Raw genomic sequence first — 22,768 nt, forward strand, 5'->3', positions numbered from 1 at the left:
GAAGATTGCATTAGTCTCTTTACTGTCAAAATGTTCTGAAAAGGCTCATTGCCATTGTGAGAATGCTTGCTACACAAAACCTAGCACTGCGTGGCACTTCAGATCAGCTGTATGTGCCAAACAATGGAAACGTCCTTAAAATTGTGGAGCTGATGGCTGAATTTGATGCTGTACTCCAGGAGCATCTAAGAAGAGTCACCACGCAAGAAATGTACACACACCACTACCTTGGAAAAACCATATAAAATGAGATCATACAGTTACTGGCAACAAAAGTCAAACAGAAGATTTTGGCAGATCTGAAGTCAGCAAGATATTACTCTGTTATTCTGGACTGCACACCTGACATCAGCCATACGGAACAAATGACTTTAATCGTGCGTTTTGTTACAACAACAGAACCTAGTGAAAATATCCCTGCAATGGTGACTGTCAGAGAGCATTTTCTAGAATTTATTGACATTGATGATACTACAGGAGCTGGTATGACAAATGTGCTTCTTAAAAAGCTGGAAGATACAGGAATTGTGATAACTGACATAAGAGGTCAGGGCTACAATAATGGTGCCAACATGAGAGGAAAGAACAGAGGAGTGCAGACATGGATCCGAGAGTTAAACTCTCAAGCTTTTTTTGTCCCATGCAGTTCTCATTCATTGAACTTGATGGTCAGTGATGCAGCATCAGCATCTAGTGAGGCTGCTGAATTTTTTAATGTAATTCAAAGCATCTATGTATTTTTCTCTGCATCAACTCATCGATGGCAAATTTTGAAACAACGTCGGGGAACATCCTCTCTGACAATGAAACCACTGAGTGCCACACAATGGGAAAGTTGAGTGGAGGCGATAAAGCCTATCAAACACAAAATTGGGAAGATAGATGATGCCATAGTTGCTATTATGGAGGATAATGCTATGACAGGAACTGTTCGTGGGAGAACAGTGGCAGAGGGAAACGGAATCACCAGAAACATACATAACTTCAAATTTCTGTGTGGCTTAGTGTTGTGGCATGACATACTGTTTGAAATAAATGGTGTTTAAAAGCAAGAGACGCCAGGGTGTTGACCTTGATATATCTGGAGCAATGGAACAACTGGACAAAGCAAAGTCATACCTACAGTCTTACCGGTCAGATGAGAGATTTCAAAACGTCCTGAAGAGCGCACAGAAGTTGGCAGAGGAACTTCACACTGAAGCTATTTTCCCACCCATTCAAGAATACAAGAGTCAGCGAAGAAGAAGACATTTTGATTATGAGGCATGGGATAATCCCATAAGAGACCCCAAACAACAATTCAAAGTTGAATTCTTTAACCAGGTGCTAGATTGTGCAATACAGTCAGTTGAAGAACGTTTCATGCAGCTCAAGGAACACCGCAGTATATTTGGGATGTTGTACGATATTCCAGAACTCCTCACTATAGCTGAAGAAGACCTACACCAGCAATGCAGGGCACTAGAGACAGTGTTGACACATGATGACATGCGCAATATTGATGCGAGTGATTTAGGTGATGAATTGAAAGCCCTTTCAAGATACTTTTCAGCAAGGTCAACTCCAAAGGCTGTTCTGGAATATATGTGCACAAATAAGATGACCACCCTCTTTCCAAATGCTTTTGTTGCTCTGCGAATACTTCTAACACTTCCTGTAACAGTTGCCAGTGGAGAATGCAGCTTTTCCAAGCTGAAGTTAATAAAAACACATCTATGCTCCACAATGACATAGGAGAGGCTGGTCGGCCTTGCAACCATCTCAATAGTGCATGAGCTGGCCCAGACTGTGGACCTTCAGGAAGCAGTTCAAATCTTTGCAACCAAGAAGGCACAGAAAGCACCACTTTGATTATTCAACAGATAAAAATGCCAGTGTTTACTATGCAGACAAGAGAAGTTACATTTGCTGTTCAGGCGTTTGAAAGTTAAGTGTTACTTTAAATTTTTGAACAAGGCATTTTAAGTTGTTAGTTCTCCTTTATTGGGGCAGGTAGCAGAGCAGTACCATGAGAGGAGTAGAACAGGAAGAAAGCAGAATTGAGACCTTTCAAAGTTTTGGCCCGAGCGATGGGGAATAGGGGAGTCATTTGAGCTCCCTGCCTCAGATGCCAAAATATTATGGGCCAGCCCTGGGGGGAGATGCGGGGTGCAGGCTCCTGGAGGGAGTTTGGGTGCGGGAGGGGGTTCCAAGCTGAGGCAGGGGGTTGGGGCGTGAGAGGGAGTTTGGGGTGCGGGCTCTGGGAGGTGTTTACTTCAGGCAGCTCCCAAGAAGCAGTGTCATGTCCCTCCATCTCCTAGACCAAGGGGTGGTGAGGGAGCTTTGCGTGCTGCCCCTGCTCCCACAGCTCCTACTGGCCACAGTACCCGGCCAATCGGAGTTGCAGAGCCGGCACTCGGGGTGGGGGAGGTGTGTGGAGCCCCCAAGGCCGCCCCTTAGCTGGAGGGACATGTTGGCTGCTTCCCAGGAGCCCCGCAGAGCCAGGCAGGGAGCCTGCCAGCCCAGCTGCACCGCCAACCAGACTTTTAACAGCTCGGTCAGCCATGCTGACCAGAGCCTCCAGGGTCCTTTTCAGCCGGGTGTTCCAGTCGAAAACCAGACACCTGGCAACCCTACTGAGCACCCACAAGTCCAACTGAAGTTGATGGGACCTTTCTGTGTTCATCATTTCTGAAAACCAGGCCCTGAGTTTCTCAGGCTGAGCACTAAAACGCAGGTACCCAAGATCAATGGACAATTTTGAAAATTCTGACCTAAGTGACTTGCCCAGACCAAGGTTACACAGCCATCCAGTCCTGTGCTCTAACCATTAGGTATTACTCTTTCCTGTTTAATGTGAAAAGGTGAAACAAAAATATTTTGGATGAAGAGAAACAACGGCCCACAAGAGCTCAACCCTTGACTCTTCAAATAAATATTGAAAAAAATTATCAGAAATGTTTATCTATCAAACCTTCCACACAAGAGGTCAACAGAACTGTACATGCATGGCAGAGAATACTTTTCAATATGTCCACTCAGCGCTAATAAAAATAACACACCTCCTAATTCTCAGTGCTGTTTAGAAAACCCCAAAGACACAAAAAAGACATTAATGTGCTTTTCTGCTATTCCATGCATCCTGCTAGTTCTAATACTCACTGCAGTGTCTGCCTGCAGTTATGTTAGTTTCGTCTTCTCCGGCAGGGCAGTCTGCAGTCCCATCACACAGTTTACCAATTGGAATGCAGTGTCCTGACACAGGACAGGCCCATTCTCCTGGGTAACACTCATGGCGACCACTTTCTAAGGAAAAGAGAAGCAACACAGAATAATTGAGGAACATGCTTCAAGTACTACTTGGAGCTGCTTTCCCAAAAGCCTCCTAGAGAATAAGCATCTTCAATTATTTTTCATTCAGCTTTTGATTGTTGCATGTAGCTGTGACAGCCCACAAAAGAAATAGTATCTATCCTAGTCACCATATTCTTTCAGTGATCTTCAAATTACACTGTGGAAAATACTCATGCAGTCAGGTGAACCCTTTCCATTTTTCCCCATTGTTCAGATACCTATTACTATTTAGCTTTTGCTTGACCCGTGTACTAAAAATGGAACAATGGTTTGTTCTTTTGAAACATGCCTGTTACAGCTGGTCTAAAAATGGTGGGGGGAGAAGGGTAATCACAGAAAATTTCAGCACCAAAAAAAAAAATGGTTTAAATTTTCCCACAGAAAATTTCAATTTTTCACAAGAAATTTGAACTGAATTTTTTGTCAGAAAGTTGTTTTTAGCCAGTATATTTTGGTTTTTAAGCATCATTTTTTTGATGAAAAATCAAAAATTTCATGGGAAAGGAGGCACTTTCTGCATTGCAGATTGTTTAGCCGAAAACTCAGTTTTCCATAGAAAAACAGTTTCAGCAGAAAACTCTTCACCAGTCCTAATGCCTACACACTCATTTCTCATTAACTGGTATATTCATGTTTACTACAAATTCCTCTGAAAAGGGTGATTTGATAAATGGAAGATCTTTGTTAAAGATAGAGATGGTTATTTTGAATATCACATTATTAATAACAAAAATGTTACTCAGAATATTTACACAAAAATGGCATTTTCCTTCCAGCACGTTATCTCCTCCTATACTCAACCAACCAGAAATCATAATCCTGTACTTGTAACATCAGAGTTAGTTACTGTGGAAATGGACATTCTGTTACAAACTGAGAATTCTGGCTTCACATGAGGACATACCCTGCTCCCATGAAAATCAATGGCAAAGTTTCCATTGATTTAAATGGTGCAAGATCTGGGCTACAGGGAATAAGCAGATGAATTCTTGACATACCCTGGTTTATACTCACCATCTTAGCAATACAAAATAAGAAAACCCAAAGTATTAAAATTATATATATTATATTAGTAGAACTGTATCTATAAAAACAATTAAAAGTTTTCCAGGAATGTCCATGGATCTTTAAAAATTCTGATATAAAACATTCTTATGTTAAGACTTTTTAGCAGTGAGGTTTGCAAGGTTTTTCTTTGTAAATTGCATCATTAAAATAAGTTTGCTTCTGTCTTTACCACATCCACTTTCATCTTCGTTATCTTCACAGTCATCATCTCCATCACAAACCCAGCTCTGATGAATACAGCGGCCACTTGGACAAGTGAAGAAATTGCCTCTGCAAGTTGCATAAGCTGAGGGAAGGAACAAGAGAAACTTCCATCATTCAGCCACAAAAAAAAAAATATTAAAAGAACTTTTGGATTCTGTCTGCTACATAACAGAGCATTGCCCCTGCTTTGTGCTAACTGTCACACTTTCAAAGAAAACCAGCTCTTAACAGGCAAACAAGCCAAATAAAACCACCGTACTGCAAGAGTTTTCATCGCTCCTGTCTCCACAGTCATCATCATGGTCACAGATAAAGGCTCGGGGGATACATTCTCCATTGGCACATTGAAACTGGGTACTGGCACATCCATGAGCTGAACGATATCATTTGAACGGAGAAAAGAAAAAAACATATTCAAATGTAGTAAACAAACTCCAGTATTTCTCTTACAAAGAGGATACATAGTACTACAAATGTTTGGGGTTATGCTAAATGTGGCACTTACTGCAGTTGGCTTCATCAGAGGCATCCCTGCAATCTACTTTACCATCACAATGCTGGCTTGCATTAAAACATGCTCCATTTGCACAAGATAACTGTTCACATGTTGGGTAACCTATAAGAAAAAACACAGTAGCCACAAGTATTAGAATATACAGTATCTCTTTATGATTATATTGTTATGTATGCATTCTGCACTATGCATGGTGCTTTACAGACAAATATAAAAAGGAACATAGGAATTGCCATACTGGAACTGACCAATGATTCATCTAGTTCAGTATCCTGTCTCCAGCTGTGATCGGTACCAGATGCGTCACAGAAACATACAAAAAACCTTGCAAGAAACTAGGCAATTATGAGACAACCTGCCCCTATCCCAGGGCCGGGTTCTTGCTCCAAGGAGTTTACAATTCAAATAACCCATGGCAATATGGAAAATGACACAACACCAAAGAAAGCAAGTATTTTATTTATTCTTATCTTAGTTTTAAATGTTATTGATCTCAGTGAACATGTTTAACTAGAAATGGAGGTACTTGCACTCAGATTTAGAGCCTCTTAGAACTCCATGAGCTCTCAAATTCAGTGTCTCGGGACTTTTACATGGAAGGAATATTTAGCCAGTCAAATGAGCTCAAGAATAATCAAACTTCATTCATTTTGTGGCCCTAAATTTTCATTCTGTATTTCTCTTCCCATTTTACATCCTTATATTATTAATAAACAGGACAAAGTTCTCGTTCTCTCTCTCACTCTCATCCACGTTTTCATACACGCCAACTGGAATTTAAAACATGGATTATTAATTCTCTCCAACAGAATTCACACAAAAAAAAACAATAAATTCCACAGATAAAATATTTGTGCCTAAACACAACGACAAAATTAGTTGTTCTCATACTGTATGTTACCATTTTTCTCCTTAAACTTGAAATAGTCATTTATGGACTCATCTGGATGCATTTTTTAATGGTATCTATTTACAAAAGTTCTTAATTTTACAATATAAATAGGTGTATCAAATGTCAAACATACTAGGCCAAATTCAGGTTGCATCTCTGTGCGGGCCCGTTCCTGCAAGGTAGCAAGAACCCTAAACTCCCATTGTAATTAATGTGGTTTGCAGTCCCTCAGCAACTTGCAGACTGGGGCGCTGTATACATCACTGAAAAAGGGGTGGCCAGAAGAGGAACCCCAGAGCATAGCTGCTGTATCCTTCTGGGGTTCCCACGAACGAGTACAGTTCACACTCCAAAAGGTTTTGTGGTTGGACCCAACGAGGGAATGTTCTTCGGTAGGGCTGAATACAGTCCCTTATTACAAGGGACATTCCTTATTTTTTCATCTCTGTACAACAAGATTGGGAGTTGCTGAATGCTGCAAAAAGCAGCAAGAAATACCCATGAAGGTGAGTACATCTTATTAATTATTACTATTATAATGATTACAATATTGGGAGGAGAGGTGAGGCAGGCGTGCTAAGAAAGCAGTCCCTTATTTTTGAAATATGTTGCCAACTCTAGTTGCAGGGCATGGCCTGGTGTCAGAAGGCTTGCTTAACATCTTTTAGCCCAAACACCCTGACCAAGCAGCCCCACTTCTGACACAGGCTACTCCTAGCCCTTGCATGGGGGACGTGCTTGCGGTTGTGGGGAGTCGGCATACAACTTCACCAATAGTATAGATTCTGCAGTCTTATGTGTATGGCTGTGTTTCTAGGGCCTGACTTTGAGCCAAACTATGCTATTCACTGAGAGTCAAAAGCTTCCTCTGTCTCTGGAAACATGGAGGACACCATGGCAATGGAACCTACAGTGTACAGTGAAGGAGACAGCAATGGGTGGGGGCACACATCTATATTTCCATCCATAGAGTCCAGGTGGTGTGGAAGTTTGCAAACTTCCACACCACCTGGGCTCCATGGATGGAAATACACAAGGGGCAGAACCTCATAAGGAGTGCAGGGCATTAGCCACTGTGAGAGTCCACCAGCCCCATTCCCCTTTGGTGGGGGCATGTATGGGTACCTCAGATACCTACTGGCACCACTTCATAGAGGAAAGATTCTCCTAGCCCTGGTACCCTGTCATCTACTCAGTGCCAAGACCTACTTTGCAGACAAGACTATGATGATCTTGCCCCAAAGACAGTTTTCATTAATGCATTTATAATTTATAACCCATATGATTATGGTAAAAAAAAATCCCATGTCTTAACTATAAGCCAAAGTGTACATGTGTACCTGGTATCACTGTATCTTTTGCCATTTATTTTAACACTGTCTTTTATAGTTATAGTGGAGAGTAATAAGTTTTCTATTGTCTTGCAACTCATAAGCCTGGCAAATCACTCAGATCTAATTCTGTGCCTTCCTTTAACTGTCCCTTTAAATTTTTTCATTAAAATAGCAGATTTTTCCAGCCTGGAAATTAACTTCCCTTTAATTGTCGGGGCTGCTAATGATCAAGAATTTTATCAAGATCACAGAAAGCAGCTGCTGATTTAGAATGAACTCCTAGAAAACTTTAGCTCTAACAGATGAACTAAGTGTAGAATACATTGAACCTATCCTGATCTCATTTACACCAATGTAAATTGGAGCAATTTTAACTAAAGTTAACATGGGGGGAAATTTAGTCCCAGATTAGGATGTTTAATATTCAGACAATATATTATTTACCAAAATTTAGGGGGCACTCATTAGAGACTAATAGCTAATAATTAACATATCTAACTGCAGATATTTTTTCAAACTACAAACCCCAAAATCTGGGCTGGTCTTAGTAAAACTCTATTTTGTATTAAATGTTATGTACAGGCCTCCTGTTCACTTAAATCAACTGCAGTTATGTCATATAAAATCCTATATTGTTAGAACAGCTAAATTAACTAAAGCATCTTTATACAGACTGAGTCATACAGAGTAGCAGGCTTCCCACTGGACTCTGAAACCTAACCCCAGAGACAGTGGGAGGCCATTTGTTTTGTTTATTTAATTTCAGGCCATAGCCATGGTATTGCTCCCCCTAGCTGACAGATTTCTCAAGCAACTGACTGATATGTATTCTGATCAAGCTGGATACAAGATGATGAGGAAAGGTGCTGGCAGAGAATGCCTAACTGGGCATGCCACAGAAGACATTTCCCACTCGGTACCTCTGCAGCTAAGGAGCTCAGGAAGCCAAAGTTCTTTTGGGGACCAATAGCCTGAAAGGCTAAATCTGGCTGATCAGGCCTTACTAAGCATATAAGAATATTCCACCAATCAGATCACTTAGCTGGTGGAACCTGACAGTATCTCTGTTTGGAAAAAAAGAGGTTAGTTTGAGCTAGAGAACCACTAATGGATCATTTCTGTCACCAAAAAAGAAAGAGTAAAAATATCATGTGTGTTTTATTTTCAAAACTTCAAACAACAAAACAACATTTTAAAGCATATTAATAACTGCAGCCAGCTCCACAACCTGCTCCATTTCTACAACTGGAGGGGAGACAAAACCCATAGACCTAACGTGGGGAAGTGTTTTAAGGGAGGAGTAGTTTTATCTCACCTGCACAGAAATCCTTCAAATGATATTCTGTGTTGTTTCAGATCCCCTGAGCAAGGCTCAGAGGGAAAAATATGAAAGCTGGCCCCATTCCCCTGGACTGTCCCTTCAGAAACCTACCACCAAACTATTGTAAATTAATGACAACCAGTTCACATTAGTGTGCACCATTTTCCCCCACTACAGACTGGAATCTCTCTGGAGAAGAGAGAACCTATGGCAGCATCACTCCTGCAGTGGGCATGCTCTCAACTCGGGTCTTGTGCATTCTCCTCATGTAATGTCAATGTAAAGAGTTAAAAAGATGTCATCGGGTGCCATTAGCAGAGGTGTTTCGGTGTTATTTAAAATATGTATTTTGCCCAGTTTGCAGTTTATTAGTTTTTATAATAAGTACTATTAAGGAAGGGGTGGGCAAACTTTTTGGCCTGAGGGCCACACCTGGGTGGAGAAATTGCATGCAGGGCGACAAATGTAGGGCTGGGGCAGGGGGTTAGGGTGCAGGAGGGAGTGCGAGGTGTGGGAGGGGGTGCTGTGTGCAGGAAAGGGCTCAGGGCAAGGTGTTGGGGTGCAGGTGGTGTGCGGGGTGTGGCAGAGGGCTCAGGGCAGGAGTTTGGGGTGCAGGAGGGGGCTTAGAGCAGGGGTGCGGGTGCAGGAGGGGTGCAGGGCACGGCAGTAGGTTGGAGTGCAGGGTGCAGAAGGGATTCGGGGTGGCAGCGGCGCGCAGCGGGGCTAAGGCAGGTTCCCTGTTCCCAGCCAATGGGAGCTGTGCCTGCAGGTGAGGGCAGCACGCAGAGCCCTCTGCCCTCCGCTCTGCCGGGGCCGCAGGGATGTGGTGCCAGCCATTTCCAGGAGTGGCACAGGTCCAGGGCAGGCAGGGAGCCTGCCTTAGCCCCACTGTGCCACAGGGGTGGCAATCCCGCAGGCTGGATCCAAAACCCTGATGGGCCAGATCCGGCCTAGTTTGCCCTGTACTAAGGGAATAAGTACATTATATTTTTTTTCCTCCATTTTATTTGTTGTGGAGATTATTTAATTAATTTTTCCCTTTCCTCTGAGCAAAAGCATTCTGTGAGAGGCCAGATGGCAATAATGAGTTAGAGCTGGAGGGCTCCAATCCTTACTCACACAAGTAATTCCATGAATTTCATGGGTTAAAGGGTAAAGCCCCTAACCACAGTATAGTTTTCCAACTGATATGAAAATACTCTATCATATTTTTCACTACATGATTAGGGACGAGGGGTCTCTGGAGGGGGCGCTCAGGGAACAAGGAACGGGGGTGGGGGGTGGGGGCAAAGCATGTTCGATATAACACGGTCTCACCTATAACGCGGTGAGATTTTGTGTCTCCCGAGGACCGCATTATGTCGGGGTAGAGGTGTAATTGTTTTCCCCACAACTCCTATTGGGAGGCTTTTCCAGACCCTCATTTCTCTGATGGTTAGAAACCTTCTTATTTCCAGCCTGGTTTTGTTCATGGCCAGTTTATGTCTATTTGTTCCTGTGCCAACATTGTCCTTTAGCTTAAAAGGTTTACCCACTCATGTATGTACAAAGAGTAATCATATCCCTGTCAGCCTTCTTTTTGCTAGGCTAAACAAGCCAAGTTCTTCCAGCCTTTCCTCATAAGATAGGACATCCATTCCCCTCATCATTCTAGTAGCTCTTCTCTGCAGCTGTTCCAGTTTGAATTCATCTTTCTTGAAAATGGGTGACCAGAACTGTAAAGAGTATTCCAGATGCGGTCTTGCCACTGCCTCATATAATGGCATGAACACTTCTCTACCTTTACTAGAAATGCCTCACCTGATACATCCTAGGATTACATTGGTGGCTCATCGTCATCCTGTGATCCACCAACTCACGCACATCTCTCTCCTCCTCTGTTGCTTCCAACTGATGAGCCCCCAGTTTGTAGCAGAAATTCTTATTATTAGACCCTAAGTGTATGATCTTACACTTTGTACTATTTAATTTAATCTCATTTCTGTCATTTCAGTCTAAAAGGTCATCCAGATCTTCCTGTATAATATTCTGACCCTCATCTGTATTGACAATGCAGCCTAATCAGATTGGTCCCAAGACCAATCTTTCAGGAATTGCACTCGTAACCTCCTTCCAATCCAATTGTTCACCTTTTAGCAAAACCCATTGCCTTCTCCTCTTTAGCCAGGTCCTTACTGACTTTACAATTCTTGTACTAATCCCCATCTCTTTAATTTAATGTGTGTGTCATTTGTGTGTGTGTTCTACAGTGTGGCCACCCTCAATCTTTCAAAACCATGATTCAGGCCCCCCAAAATCATGACTTAAAAATCACGAGATTTTGAAAAATAATAAACATGGAGTTCTTTACATTCTCCTGCTGGATGTGGGGCCTTCAGGGTTCACATTTTCCAGGTTTTTCCAACCATTAAGGCTAGAAACTTTCTTCTTAATGAAAGCTGAGATTATGAGATCTCCTGACTCCAAGAGCTGGAGCTTGTAGGAAAAAACACCAAATATGTGTGAGACTTGTGATAAATCACAACTGCTGACAATACTGTTTCTTTGGGTTTGTTCTGAGCCTATGGCTGTTGGGTGTGAGAGGTTTCAGAACAGACTAGCTGTGGAGAAGGAAAGTAGGCAGTAGAAGGGTTCCCCAAGATACTTCATTTTCTGTTTTTACTTTGTTTAAAACTGTCCAGGAATTTATCAGTGTTTATTACAAAAATTTAAAAATGGGTAAAAATCAGTGCGAAAAACTAACTTCACACTTTTTTGGTAAATATCTGGGTTAATGTTGCAGGACAGGAGGACAGAAAAAAATTTTATATAGAGAAATGTAAGAGTACTTTTGACCCGGTTTGATTACCTGGGCTGCCCAGGTTACTGACCTGCCATCTCTCCTTCCGGAGCAGTCAGCCAAATCCTCATATTTACATTTAGACTAATTTATTAACATAAACACACCTACCTAATGTAATGTATTGGATTTTCTTAACACAATCTGTGTTTTTATGTATTTGAGTGGTCCAAAATTCAATAAAAAACAAATAGCATTTTAGCTTTTGTAAAACCTGGGAATTTTTCAAAAAAAAACAAAAATTAAGGGCCTTGCTTATCCCCATCCAAAGCACTTCCCTGTGAGCTTCCAACCACATTGTCCCAGTTTTCCACTTTCAAAATATGATCAACCATCAGAAGAGGGCAGGTGGGAGAGGAGGCACCATATTACCCGCCGCCCAACAAGCTATTTTGGGCACCAGTCGCCACTGTTATTTTATTTAATTGGTGCATTTAAAACGTAGCTACGCAGAGGACACACTATACTGTACCTTCATAAACAGTTTGAAAGCTATTCTACGGCAGCAGCTAAAACAACACTGTTTTGCTTTCCACCTAATATTTTTGCTCTGAGACCTCAGGGATAAACAGTTGTGAGGAAAATATAACCAAGCAATAATAATACTTAGCAGATTAGCTGTAACAGTAGCCAGTGGAAGCAGCAGACACTGACTTCTGCCACATGATGCAGGAGTGTAACCTCTTGAAACCCTGACCATGTCCTATGAGAGGGGCCAGGGAATAATGAGCAATCTCTTACCAGCACACCTGCATGTCACACCTCTTATTACAGGGACATTTTCAAAACATTTTACAAACCTTAACTTATTAAAACCTCTTAGGGTAGTCAGTGTGGTCTCCATTTTAGGGATAGGGTAACTGGGGCAAAGGCTGAGAGGTTAAGTGATTTACCCATTCTAGGAACTCAGTGTCCAAACTGGGATTAAAACTCAGGAGCCCCTAAGCCTGTGGTCAGATCATCAACCTCAATGAACATGTCCTTCTGGGAGGATTTCCCTTCTTCCCTCATAGCCCCACACTGCAGCGACCTGCCTGGCTGACAAGGCTGGATCCATGTAATTACCCTTTTCTTGGCTACAGCAGTCACTGCAGAGTAGAACACAGAGATACCAGGTGCCCCCACTCCAGGTATAGGTTTTTACATTTTTAAATTGAGAGGATGGCAAGAGGGGTGGGGGAACACTATACTTTACCAAAATAGGAAGACAGCTCAGTATCACACAGACCTTAGCTATTTATGGTTAAAACACCATTTGTTATCAAATCATTCCTGCTGAAAGTTTGCATTTTCATTCTGCATTTTTAAGTGTTAACAATAAGTATTTTAAAACTGAACTAAGAGTTAGCAGTTTTCTATAAAACAGACAAGCAAAGTGATGCATTTATTTAATGAGATAAGAAACCTTATTATTTTTATGAAATAAAAACAGCTTCAATACATTAATTAAATGGCCTGCTGCTGAAACATTTTTCTGTTGTTTATCTTAGCCTTTTACTGCTAATGGGATTATTAGCAAGGACAATGGACTGTGGCTTTGAATCTTCATGTTGCATTTTACTACAGGTTTAATTGCTCAGTTACTTAATATTGGTGGCATTTTGCATTTGACTGGTCTCTTAAATATTGCAACTCATTCAGAAACAAACTGAGTCTTTATCTTCTTTACAATTTAAATCTGCTTCCAAAAATAATTAACTGGCACAACACTATACAAAGTTCTGCTGTGAGAGACCTGTCCACTAAATGTTTACATACACTTTACACTCTGAGGAAAAATGGCAGCAATTTCAAATGAACTTTGATGTCTCCTCAATAAATCGTGACCACTCTATATAGATTTTTCATTTGAAAACGCTTTAGCACAAATTACTTGTGCTAGAGGAAAAGTCCAAATTAATGATATTTCTCTTACCATTTCTTTGCATCAACATGGATAAGAAAGGAAAATGACTGGATGGAAACAAATAGTGCTTACTAATATTAACACACCAGTTGCACTGCTAGCAAAGTATAAAATCTAATCCCCATTTTATAGTATATCAAATCACCACGATTCATTATGATTCATGGTCTCTGCTTATAGCCCCAGTCCTTGCAAAGACAGAGGTGTAAAATTCACCAGCTCTTTGGGGATGGTCCTCTGGACGCTTACATCTTTCTCATCCTCACCTCCTCCCCCCACCACTACTTTTTCTCTAACAAGCAGTCAAGTCAGAGTCGTCACCCTTCTGACTAAGAAAGACTGTCAACAGCAGTCCCCAATCAGCCAGAGTGGTTGCTGCTGAATGACATGGGGCAGTTCTTCTCCTCAGGGCTCAGTGTGCTGCCTCCACAAAAATTCCAAGATCTAATGACCCGTGGAGTAATAGATAGGGCCCAAGAATGGGTCTCTCACCCGGCAGTGGAGAGCAACACTGCTAAACCATGCAACAGGCCCAATTCCAATAACTTTAAACCAAAATCTTATTTTTCTATTTATCTGGGAGCATTAAAATAAAAACACAGAATATCAAAGTGTGTAATTTCATTTTCAAACATTGTTGTGTTTGCTGCTCAGAGCAAAGGATTTTGAGTTCTATTGCTCGATCTGCCATTGACTTACTGTGTGACCTTGGATGAGTCAAGTACCCTCTCTATTCCTCATTCTACCCATTGAGAAAATGGGTATAACATCATTCAAGTACATAAAAGGTTGTTACAAGGAGCAGGGAGAAAAATTGTTCTCCTTAACCTCTAAGGATAGGATAAGAAGCAATGTGCTTAAATTGCAGCAAGAGAGGTTTAGGTTGGACATTAGGAAAAACTTCCTAATTGTCAGGGTGCTTAAGCACCTTGGAATAAATTGCCTAGGGAGGCTATGGAATCTCTATCATTCAAGATTTTTAAGAGCAGGTTAGACAAACAGCTGTCAGAGATGGTCTAGAAAATACTTAGTCTTGCTCTGAGTGCAGGGGACTGGACTAGATGACCTCTCGAGGTCCCTTCCAGTCCTACGATTCTATGTTCATCTATTTTACAAGGAGTTTGGGAGGCTAATTATTGTTTATAAAGTGCTTTGAGACCCTTGAATAAAAGGTGCTATGTAAATACAAATTGTCACCATCAAGTTTTTCACTTCACAAGAATGTTTATTTTTAACAATATTTCATTTTCAGGAAAACTATTTTCCCCAAAAAACATTCTGAACATTTGCTAAACAAAGGCTAACACCATCTCTTTTCTCCTAAGCTTTTACAGGACACAAATGCCAAGCTGTGCAAAATATCTGTCCAGCAGTGGCATCTGTTCCTGAATCCTTGGCAGACTCTTCAGGCATTTGTGCTGGTGACTTTAGAGTTGGCTGGAGGTCTATCATGTGGAATAGCTCCAAGCTGGCTGTCTGGGCTGCCTTTTATTCCAGCATACCATTGGCTTCTAAATCACTTTTCATTTTACAGACAGCACTCATTTTTAGCCACTTGTAAGTAAGGGATAAAAGGCACAGGCTGTTGGCTGAGTAAGTAATATTCTGGTTTTCTTTTATATAGCATGTACACCAGCCTTTTTTATGTAAATAAAGCCATTAGTGACTTTTTATTTCTTGTTGCTCTATTAATGACCCAGTATCCAAAGCTCTACTTTTTTTCCAAATCTGTTTCCTGATAGTGTATTTTGTAGTTCACTGCTATCTTCTTGCTAGCAACACTGTAAACACCAGCACCTGCTTCGTGGTCTATGAGTGTAGTTTTTTATTATTATTAACGCTATCAGTAAGCATGCTGATGTACACTATGTTAAGTAGGTGTTAGGCACAAATGACACTCCCTTGAAAAATGAGGCCTCTATTCTGTAGCTCAGTCAGTAGTCTCTTCCATGACCATGAACTCTAGGCCAGGACTTGGCCTATGTGGTGTCACTAGGCAGTCCACAGCTATTTTAACTCTGCGGTTGTGGGAGATAGACTCGAAGAGCTATAGGATCTATCTGTGTCCAGCAGGCCCAATGAAAAATCCTCTTTATACTCATAATGACTCAGTTCTGTCTCTTCTCTGCCATGAGACGCTCCGTATAGTCCAGAGTTCAAACTGGAGGAATCCAACACTTTTTTTCCCCAAAGGGGTAAGATGTCCTCAAAGAAATGAAACTGAAATTAGAGAAGAAGCACAAGTGACCATAGCAGCCTCCACTTTCTCGAACTCACAGCTACTAGCTGTTCCAAAGCAGCAGGCCCCAAGTATAGGGGAGGCAATGGGTACACTTTACTAGAGTCTGGTCCAACAACAGACCCAGCCAGAAAGCCCATCACCATGAGAAAAAAATTCAGGCTGAATTGTGGATGTTTTAGTTTGATTCAGTGTTATATATCTCGGTGAGTATGTTTGTGCCTATACATCTATGTGGTGTCCAGATCTCACGTGATCTTGCAAGATTTACCTGAGCCAAATCAGAAGCAATGTTAAAACAGAAGCAACATTCCAAACAGTGATCTAGCCCTCAAGGATACTTAGATGGCTGAGACCATACCCCAGGGACAGGGAACAGTATCTCCAGGGACAGGGAACAGTATCTCCAGGGTGCCTAGAGAGCATCTGTCACTTGTGTATCATTAATATGTGCACCATACTGCCATGTTTGGCTATCAATACAAATCAGGCAGCCAGAAATGTCAAGAGCTTAAAGAAAGGGAAAGAAAAGAAGCCAAAGGACAACAGTCAATCCTCCAATATTTCCAGATAGACAAGGCCTCTCAACAGCCTGGCTCAAACAATGCACAAACTAAGGAACTGGATAAACAGAAACTGCAAGGTGACAGTGATTTCAGTATAAAGACTGTGGAAACTGAAGAAAAGCAGCCAGATTAATCTTGTGATTCCAATTTAATGACTTTCAAAGATAGTCAAGTAATATTACCACCAGACTTAGAGGAAGATTTGCAAGAAGCAGGAGAGAGAAGTGCTACACTACTTATTAAGTCATGCTTTTTACAAGATCCAGTATTGTGGCCTAAACGCATTACAGATTCTCTTTATCAAAAAATTGTTCTATCTGGTCCTCCGAATTTCGAACCAATGCAGAAGCTAGTGAAGTTTATCCAAAAGCTGTTAACAGTCATAGCTTTGCTACATTTCTTCTGAAACGTAGGACTTCCAGCAACAGAGAAAAGATTCTAAGAGACTGGCTTCAAGTCTACTTTTGGAATAGAACTTGATCTGCTACCACTCATCTGACTTAATGAGATTTACAAAAAAAATACGACTAATTTTCAGGGAAGTGTGTATAGCCCTACGAACATTTTGCATAATGCCAATGACGGTGGCAGAAGCCAAAAGAAGTCTTCAGCAAGCTGGTACTCATCAAAAACACAGCAGGCGATCTACTATTGCATAGGAAGGCTTAAGTCACTTAAGTGTGAACTCATAAAAAAAGTTGACTTTAGTGAGGTCATTTGTGAATTTGCAACTGAAAAAAGATCAGAAAGTAAAGCTGTAAAGTGATAAGGCTCATCTATGCCATTTCAGAAATAAAATATAATTTTTTCTTTCATTAATTATTGTCTCTGTGGAGTAGGTTGGGCACTCATGTTATGAGTTTGCCCTGGGCCCAGTGAAATGTTGCTTGGGGGGCCTGCAATGCAGCCCCTTGGGTAGTTGTGCATATTACTTATAGAATTCTTAGTAATATATGCAAAACACAGTATGCTCAATTCTGACCTCTAATCCACCCAAATAACTCCCGTTGACTATTAGGCAAGACAAGGTAAGCATTGACCATTAAATATTCGACCAATCTTGTGCATGAAAAGTTTATGTATACACATAAAATATACACATATATATTGTGTGCACAAATCATACATTTGCATGTATAAACAGGAATCTGGTTACACAAAATGACGCGCTGTGCTTTTAAGTAACAACTGTCCGGGCAATTAGCTATTTTGCTTGAGTAAATTTGCATTCACAATGGTTGTGCATGCAAATTTTGCAAGTGCAACTTATGAGCCAACTTTTGAACATTTTGTTCTTTATATTTATATATACCTTAAGTTTTCCCTCTACTGAATGTTACATTATTTGTAAATCTTTGATAATATATAAATTAAAATTATCCTCTTTTTGTCTTAAAATATATTTTTTTATCCCAAAGCACCCATTGCTTCCACATTATCATCCTTTTGATACACAACTGGTGGCGCATACATGCTTACTTTCTTCTTCCCTATGTATAACTGTCTCTTCCTTCAGCGCCAGTGTATACTGACTCCTTCCCTCCCAGTGTCCCCTTCTCCCATTCACCATCTCCTTCTCCCACATCCCCTCCTATGATGTTTCCCACGCTTGCCTCCTCCCAAATGCACAGTAATTATTCAACATCCCATTGTCTTCACCTTCACCCTCACTGCATACAATGCTTTTTTTCCCATGCCCCATGAAATTGTCAGAGGTGAAAACCTGGCCCCATTGAAGTCAACAGCAAAACTCCCCAGGCCAACACTTAGATTCTGACCATGCATGTGCTTACCTTTACACATTGAGCAGTCCCACTGAAGTCACAGGACTACTCACATTGCACAAAATTAAGTAAATGCTTAAATCTTTGAGGGATCAAGGCCTTGAGCTGTACTTTCCTTGTTAGGCATCCTAATAATCACTGAAGGAACACACTCTCTACTTATGGTTATAAAGCATACCACAATATTTGATATAACCCCAGCAGATGATACACATCTGCATAAAGTACTACAGACAATAAGCAAAAACAAAGTCAAACCTACAATTTTTCTGTTGACCACTTTTATATTTAAACTTAATATGTAACTTTTAATTAAAACTACTTAAGAAAAAAACAAAGACAAGAAATGCTTAAATTTCCCCTACATTATTTTCAGGCAGTTGACTTAAAAATAAAATACATGAAATACCTGGGGCCAAATTCCATCTTTAGATACATGGTCACAATCCCCACTGAGAGCTATGCAAAGGTTTGATTATAGAAGTTCTTATGGAAAATGAAATATTTTTTAAATTTTCCAAAGTTTAAAAACATTTTAAAGATGTTTTTAAAATGAAAACTTTATTATTGCTGAGACGGGCAAACGAAAATGTCCCTGACCATAAGGCAGCAGTAGGGACTTAATAAGTCTCACAATAATGAAACTGTATCAGAACATCAGCTCTAATCCATGAAAGAATCTGCAATGAAATTCTGATAACAAGAAGCATATTGTGGTCATTTCTGTCCATCAACAAGCCCCTTAATCTTACAAATTGATTAAAATGCCAAAGAGAGACAGGATGAAACCAGATCTAGTGCTAAGATTTAAAAGACTTACTGCAGCCTCTCTCATCTGTTCCATCAGTGCAGTCTTTAACTCGATCACATGCGTAACCAGTCGGGATGCATTGTCCATTTGAACATGTGAACTGCTGACTTGAGCATGTCCTCCCCGCTGCAAAAAACAGTTAATTTAGATTTTCACCAATGAAGGACCTACATGCAGCAAAGTACTTCTCCTCTTCCCCTTTTTATTCCTGAGTCCCTCTCATGAAATACACAATCTTTTATTACTTGACCTTTGTGTCTCGGGCAGAAATAAAAGTCACCTGCCAACCAGTGGGCACGCCACACAACCATAATGCATTTCCTAATGCACAGCCACTGCTCCAACCCATGCCAAGGCTTCGAAGCACTTAATCTGCATCGTCATGGATCCTGCAGCCTCATCTCCAATTTTTCCTCCATGCTGAGGGCTGGTTTGTCCTGTGCCCAACACAATAGGTTTCCAAGTCCTGAGTGAAGTCTCAGGACACTACTGTTACCCAAATAATAAGTGGAACCAGCCACAGCAGGCCCAAAACCATTCCGCCAGCTACTGCAGGATAGTTCAGGATGGCCAAAGTGGCATGCAATCTTGAGCCTATCTACCATTGCTGACATGCAAGGAGAGTGGAGTATGATCTTGCCTTTAGTCAGTAGACCATGCTCTCTTATGGCTGTGATGCCTTTACCTGGCATGCTAACTTGTTCCCCCCACCTCATGCTCTGGAAAGTGCTGTATGGGATCCTGGTCAGCTCTTGTACAGAGACTCTCTATGCCTTCTTCCCTCACTAGTGCTCATATCACGGGCTCTGTTGTTAGGGCATTAACCCAGTTAGAAAAGTGAGAAAGTAAAACTTGGAGTAAAACAAACTTCTCTTCGTTCCAATTGTGTGTGCCTTTCAGAATAGCTATCATGGAAAAAAAAGTTTTAAGCATTCTAGGAAGGAGCAATACAAAAGTGCCTTAAATTAATTAGCATCAATGCATATTCCCAGAGGTGGCTCCAAAGCAGAAGCAGCAGGATTTTACTGTGCAGTCATTGAGGGGCACTTTCTAAATTGCTCACAATTAATGGACACACATAGAATGAAGGCAAGTTACAGTGACCCAGTTCAAATCTTGACCTAAAGCCTTCATTGGATTTTGACTTTATTATCTACTCTGTCCTTAGTAGATATATAACTAACTAGTGTCTGCATCACATACGCAAAGGAGAATGGGGGCAAAAGACAGCCCAGCTTTATTCCCCTCTGCAGCAGAGATAGAAATGAAGTTTTAAGACCATGTGCCTGGACTATGATCCAAATTCTGATCTAAGTTACACTCATGAAAATCCACCAAAGTCAGTGGGGTTTAACAGGTGTAACTGAGCAGAATTTGGCTTATTAACTGTAGAGATATTTAGATACTTTAAATAAAATGTCAAATCTTAGGACCAAAACCAATCTGTGTAAGAAGAAAAGTAAATAAGCCCGATCCTACTCAGTCAGAAGTCATTTGTTTTCTAATGATATACCAAAAATAAGTTATAGCTATTATTTGGACCACCCACATCCCACGCACTACCAAATGCTAATAATCTGAGGGCAAAATCTGACCTAATGCGCAGCAGCCAAATCACTCAAATCACTGTTTGTTTCTATGGCATAAAACCCAACTGATATGTATTATGTATGGCATAAAACCCAACTGATATGTATTAGTTACAATGTCTGATTGCTTGAGCCCCAGTACCTCTTTCATTACAAATTAAGCACTGGTTACTGAATTCAAACAGCTAGTTAGAATATTTAATATCTTACCATCAATACTGAGAAAAGAAACTGGTCTGTAGCTATTATACTTAAAATAACTTATTTTACTAAAGAAGAAAAGGAACATTAAATATTTTTGTTCATAAATACCAATCCAAGCATGATTAATACATAGAGTATCATCAAAATATTTCCCTTCCGAACTGAAATATTAACATGACTTATGTACTAGCTTTAAGCTATCTAAGTGATAATGGAACATAACACTATTAGCAAACGTGAGGGCTTTTTGGGATCTGAATATAAGGGATAACAGCTCTGTTCATTATACAGTGAAAGATTGCAATGTCGGTCTAGTATCTTATTGAAGAGTTTCACCAGATATGGCATTAGAATCTCTCTAAGGGTTTGTTTAATGTCCCTTAATTACTCTTCTCTACTTAGAGATTTACTCATTTTTCCTTTTATAGATTCCAAACCTTTTCCAGGGAGAAATGTAGTTTCTTTTTTTGATTCTGAGCTTGATGAATAAAAGATTTAGTAAAGAATGAATGAAGAGGCTCCTAACTGAGGGTGATTGAGAAGCGTATAACTGTTCACAAAATGATGTAAATTCGCTATTCAATTTTTGTAATCAGGTTCCCTATTACTTCTGTAACGGATACGCATCTTAAATTTTCTTTTCTTTTCTATTTAAACTGAAAAGCCAATTATTTTTCTACTTTACTGCAAGATTTGGAGAGGTTTTATTAACCTAAATAATCCCTATCTAGATTTATTTGATTATGTTTTATTTCATTATTATTTTAGTGTATTCCATTTTCAGCAATTGTTTATTACAGAGATCACTCTGATAAAAAGTTGTTATGCTTGCACTAGCCTTGTTTATTTGTGTGCGTGTCTGTGTGTTTGTGTGTATGTCATGCGCTTTATGTAATCAATATGTTCACATACAAATGGTTTGCACTTTCATGATGTTGGTATAATGTTCTGACGGAAATACTTACGGCATTGTTGATGCTCATCTGAGCCATCTTCACAGTCCTCCTCGTCATCACAAACCCATGACTGTGGAATACACTCTCCATCGGTCTGACACTGAAACTGATTTCCCTCACAGGTAGGTTGTGCTAGTACAAACAAGCAAATCATTTGTTATTTCACAATGTTTATTCAGGAGAGTGTGCTTCACCTGCGTGAACTAGCATCTGAGACACCTATAGACAAAAGAATAGGAATGAGGCGTTCTACCCTGGGATTACAGTTCTTGGACAAGACCTACAACTTTTGAGCTAAAGGGAGAGGCCTCTTCCAAGTTAAGCACATGATTTTCCTTAGTGGATTCATGATGCAGGGCTTGGGTTGGAATAGTTTAAGTTCTACTATCCCTGCTCTTTTAATTACTTTATAGGTGGTGTGACGGGGCAAGGCCAGATGGCTATAGGAAAGTGGTGAGAAACAGGTATGTTAACCCCAGGCTAAACAAATCCCTGTTACCATGGTAACCAAATGGCAGTTGCTCCAGGTTAATCAAGACACCTGGGGCCAATTAAGATCCTTCCAGAAAGCAGTGGAGACAGCTAGGTTGATTGGGACACCCGAAGCCAATCAGGGGCTGGCTGAAACTAGTTTAAAGCCTTCCCACTTAGTCAGGTGGGAGGTGTGCGTCAGGAGCTGTAGAAGGGAGCCAGGCTGCTGGAGAAACGGATCAGTACAAACCTTATTGGGCACAAGAAAGGAGGCCCTGAGGTAAGGGTGACAAAGATATTGAGGAAGTGGGGACTGCTGTGGGGAAGTGGCCCAGGGAATCATACTCATCCTATTTCCAAAAAGTCGGCTACTAAGAGCTGCTACTATCAGGGTCCCTGGGCTGGAGCCCGGAGTAGAGGGCGGGTCTGGGCTCCCCCCTCCCTTCCCTGACTAATCACGGAGGCTGGGAGACAACAGAGACTGTGCGAGGGAGGATAACTTCTCCTCACCTCCCTTACTGGCTTATGATGAAAATGGGTCAGTAGGCTGTGACCCTTGCCTCTACAGAGAGAAGGGCTATGTGGAGGGTCACAGTGAGCCTCTGAGGCTAACGTAATCTGCCAGGAAGCGCGGGACCCACTGAGACAAGGTCGGAGCTTTGTCACAGTGGCTATTAAAAAAAGAAAGGGGAAAAAAAACTGTGAGCACAAAGAGAGACAAAATAGACGTTTGAACC

At 40.9% G+C, this 22,768-nt stretch overlaps 1 protein-coding gene across 3 annotated transcripts in view; it reads right to left on the minus strand.

Moving 5' to 3' along the window:
* LRP2 (LDL receptor related protein 2) overlaps positions 1-22,768 on the minus strand; it is a 180,735-nt gene that overhangs the window by 137,446 nt on the left and 20,521 nt on the right. For all 3 annotated transcript variants that reach the window (XM_048869191.2, XM_048869190.2, XM_048869192.2), the window contains exons 3-8: positions 21,570-21,692; positions 18,821-18,937; positions 5,111-5,221; positions 4,865-4,978; positions 4,571-4,687; positions 3,142-3,285 (exon numbers count right to left, since the gene is read on the minus strand). In XM_048869191.2, the coding sequence (XP_048725148.2) occupies positions 3,142-3,285; positions 4,571-4,687; positions 4,865-4,978; positions 5,111-5,221; positions 18,821-18,937; positions 21,570-21,692 (726 nt within the window). The remainder of the gene's footprint in view (positions 1-3,141; positions 3,286-4,570; positions 4,688-4,864; positions 4,979-5,110; positions 5,222-18,820; positions 18,938-21,569; positions 21,693-22,768) is intronic.

This window comes from Caretta caretta, chromosome 11 (genome assembly GCF_965140235.1).
Source record: "Caretta caretta isolate rCarCar2 chromosome 11, rCarCar1.hap1, whole genome shotgun sequence".
Taxonomy (NCBI): Eukaryota; Metazoa; Chordata; order Testudines; family Cheloniidae; genus Caretta; species Caretta caretta.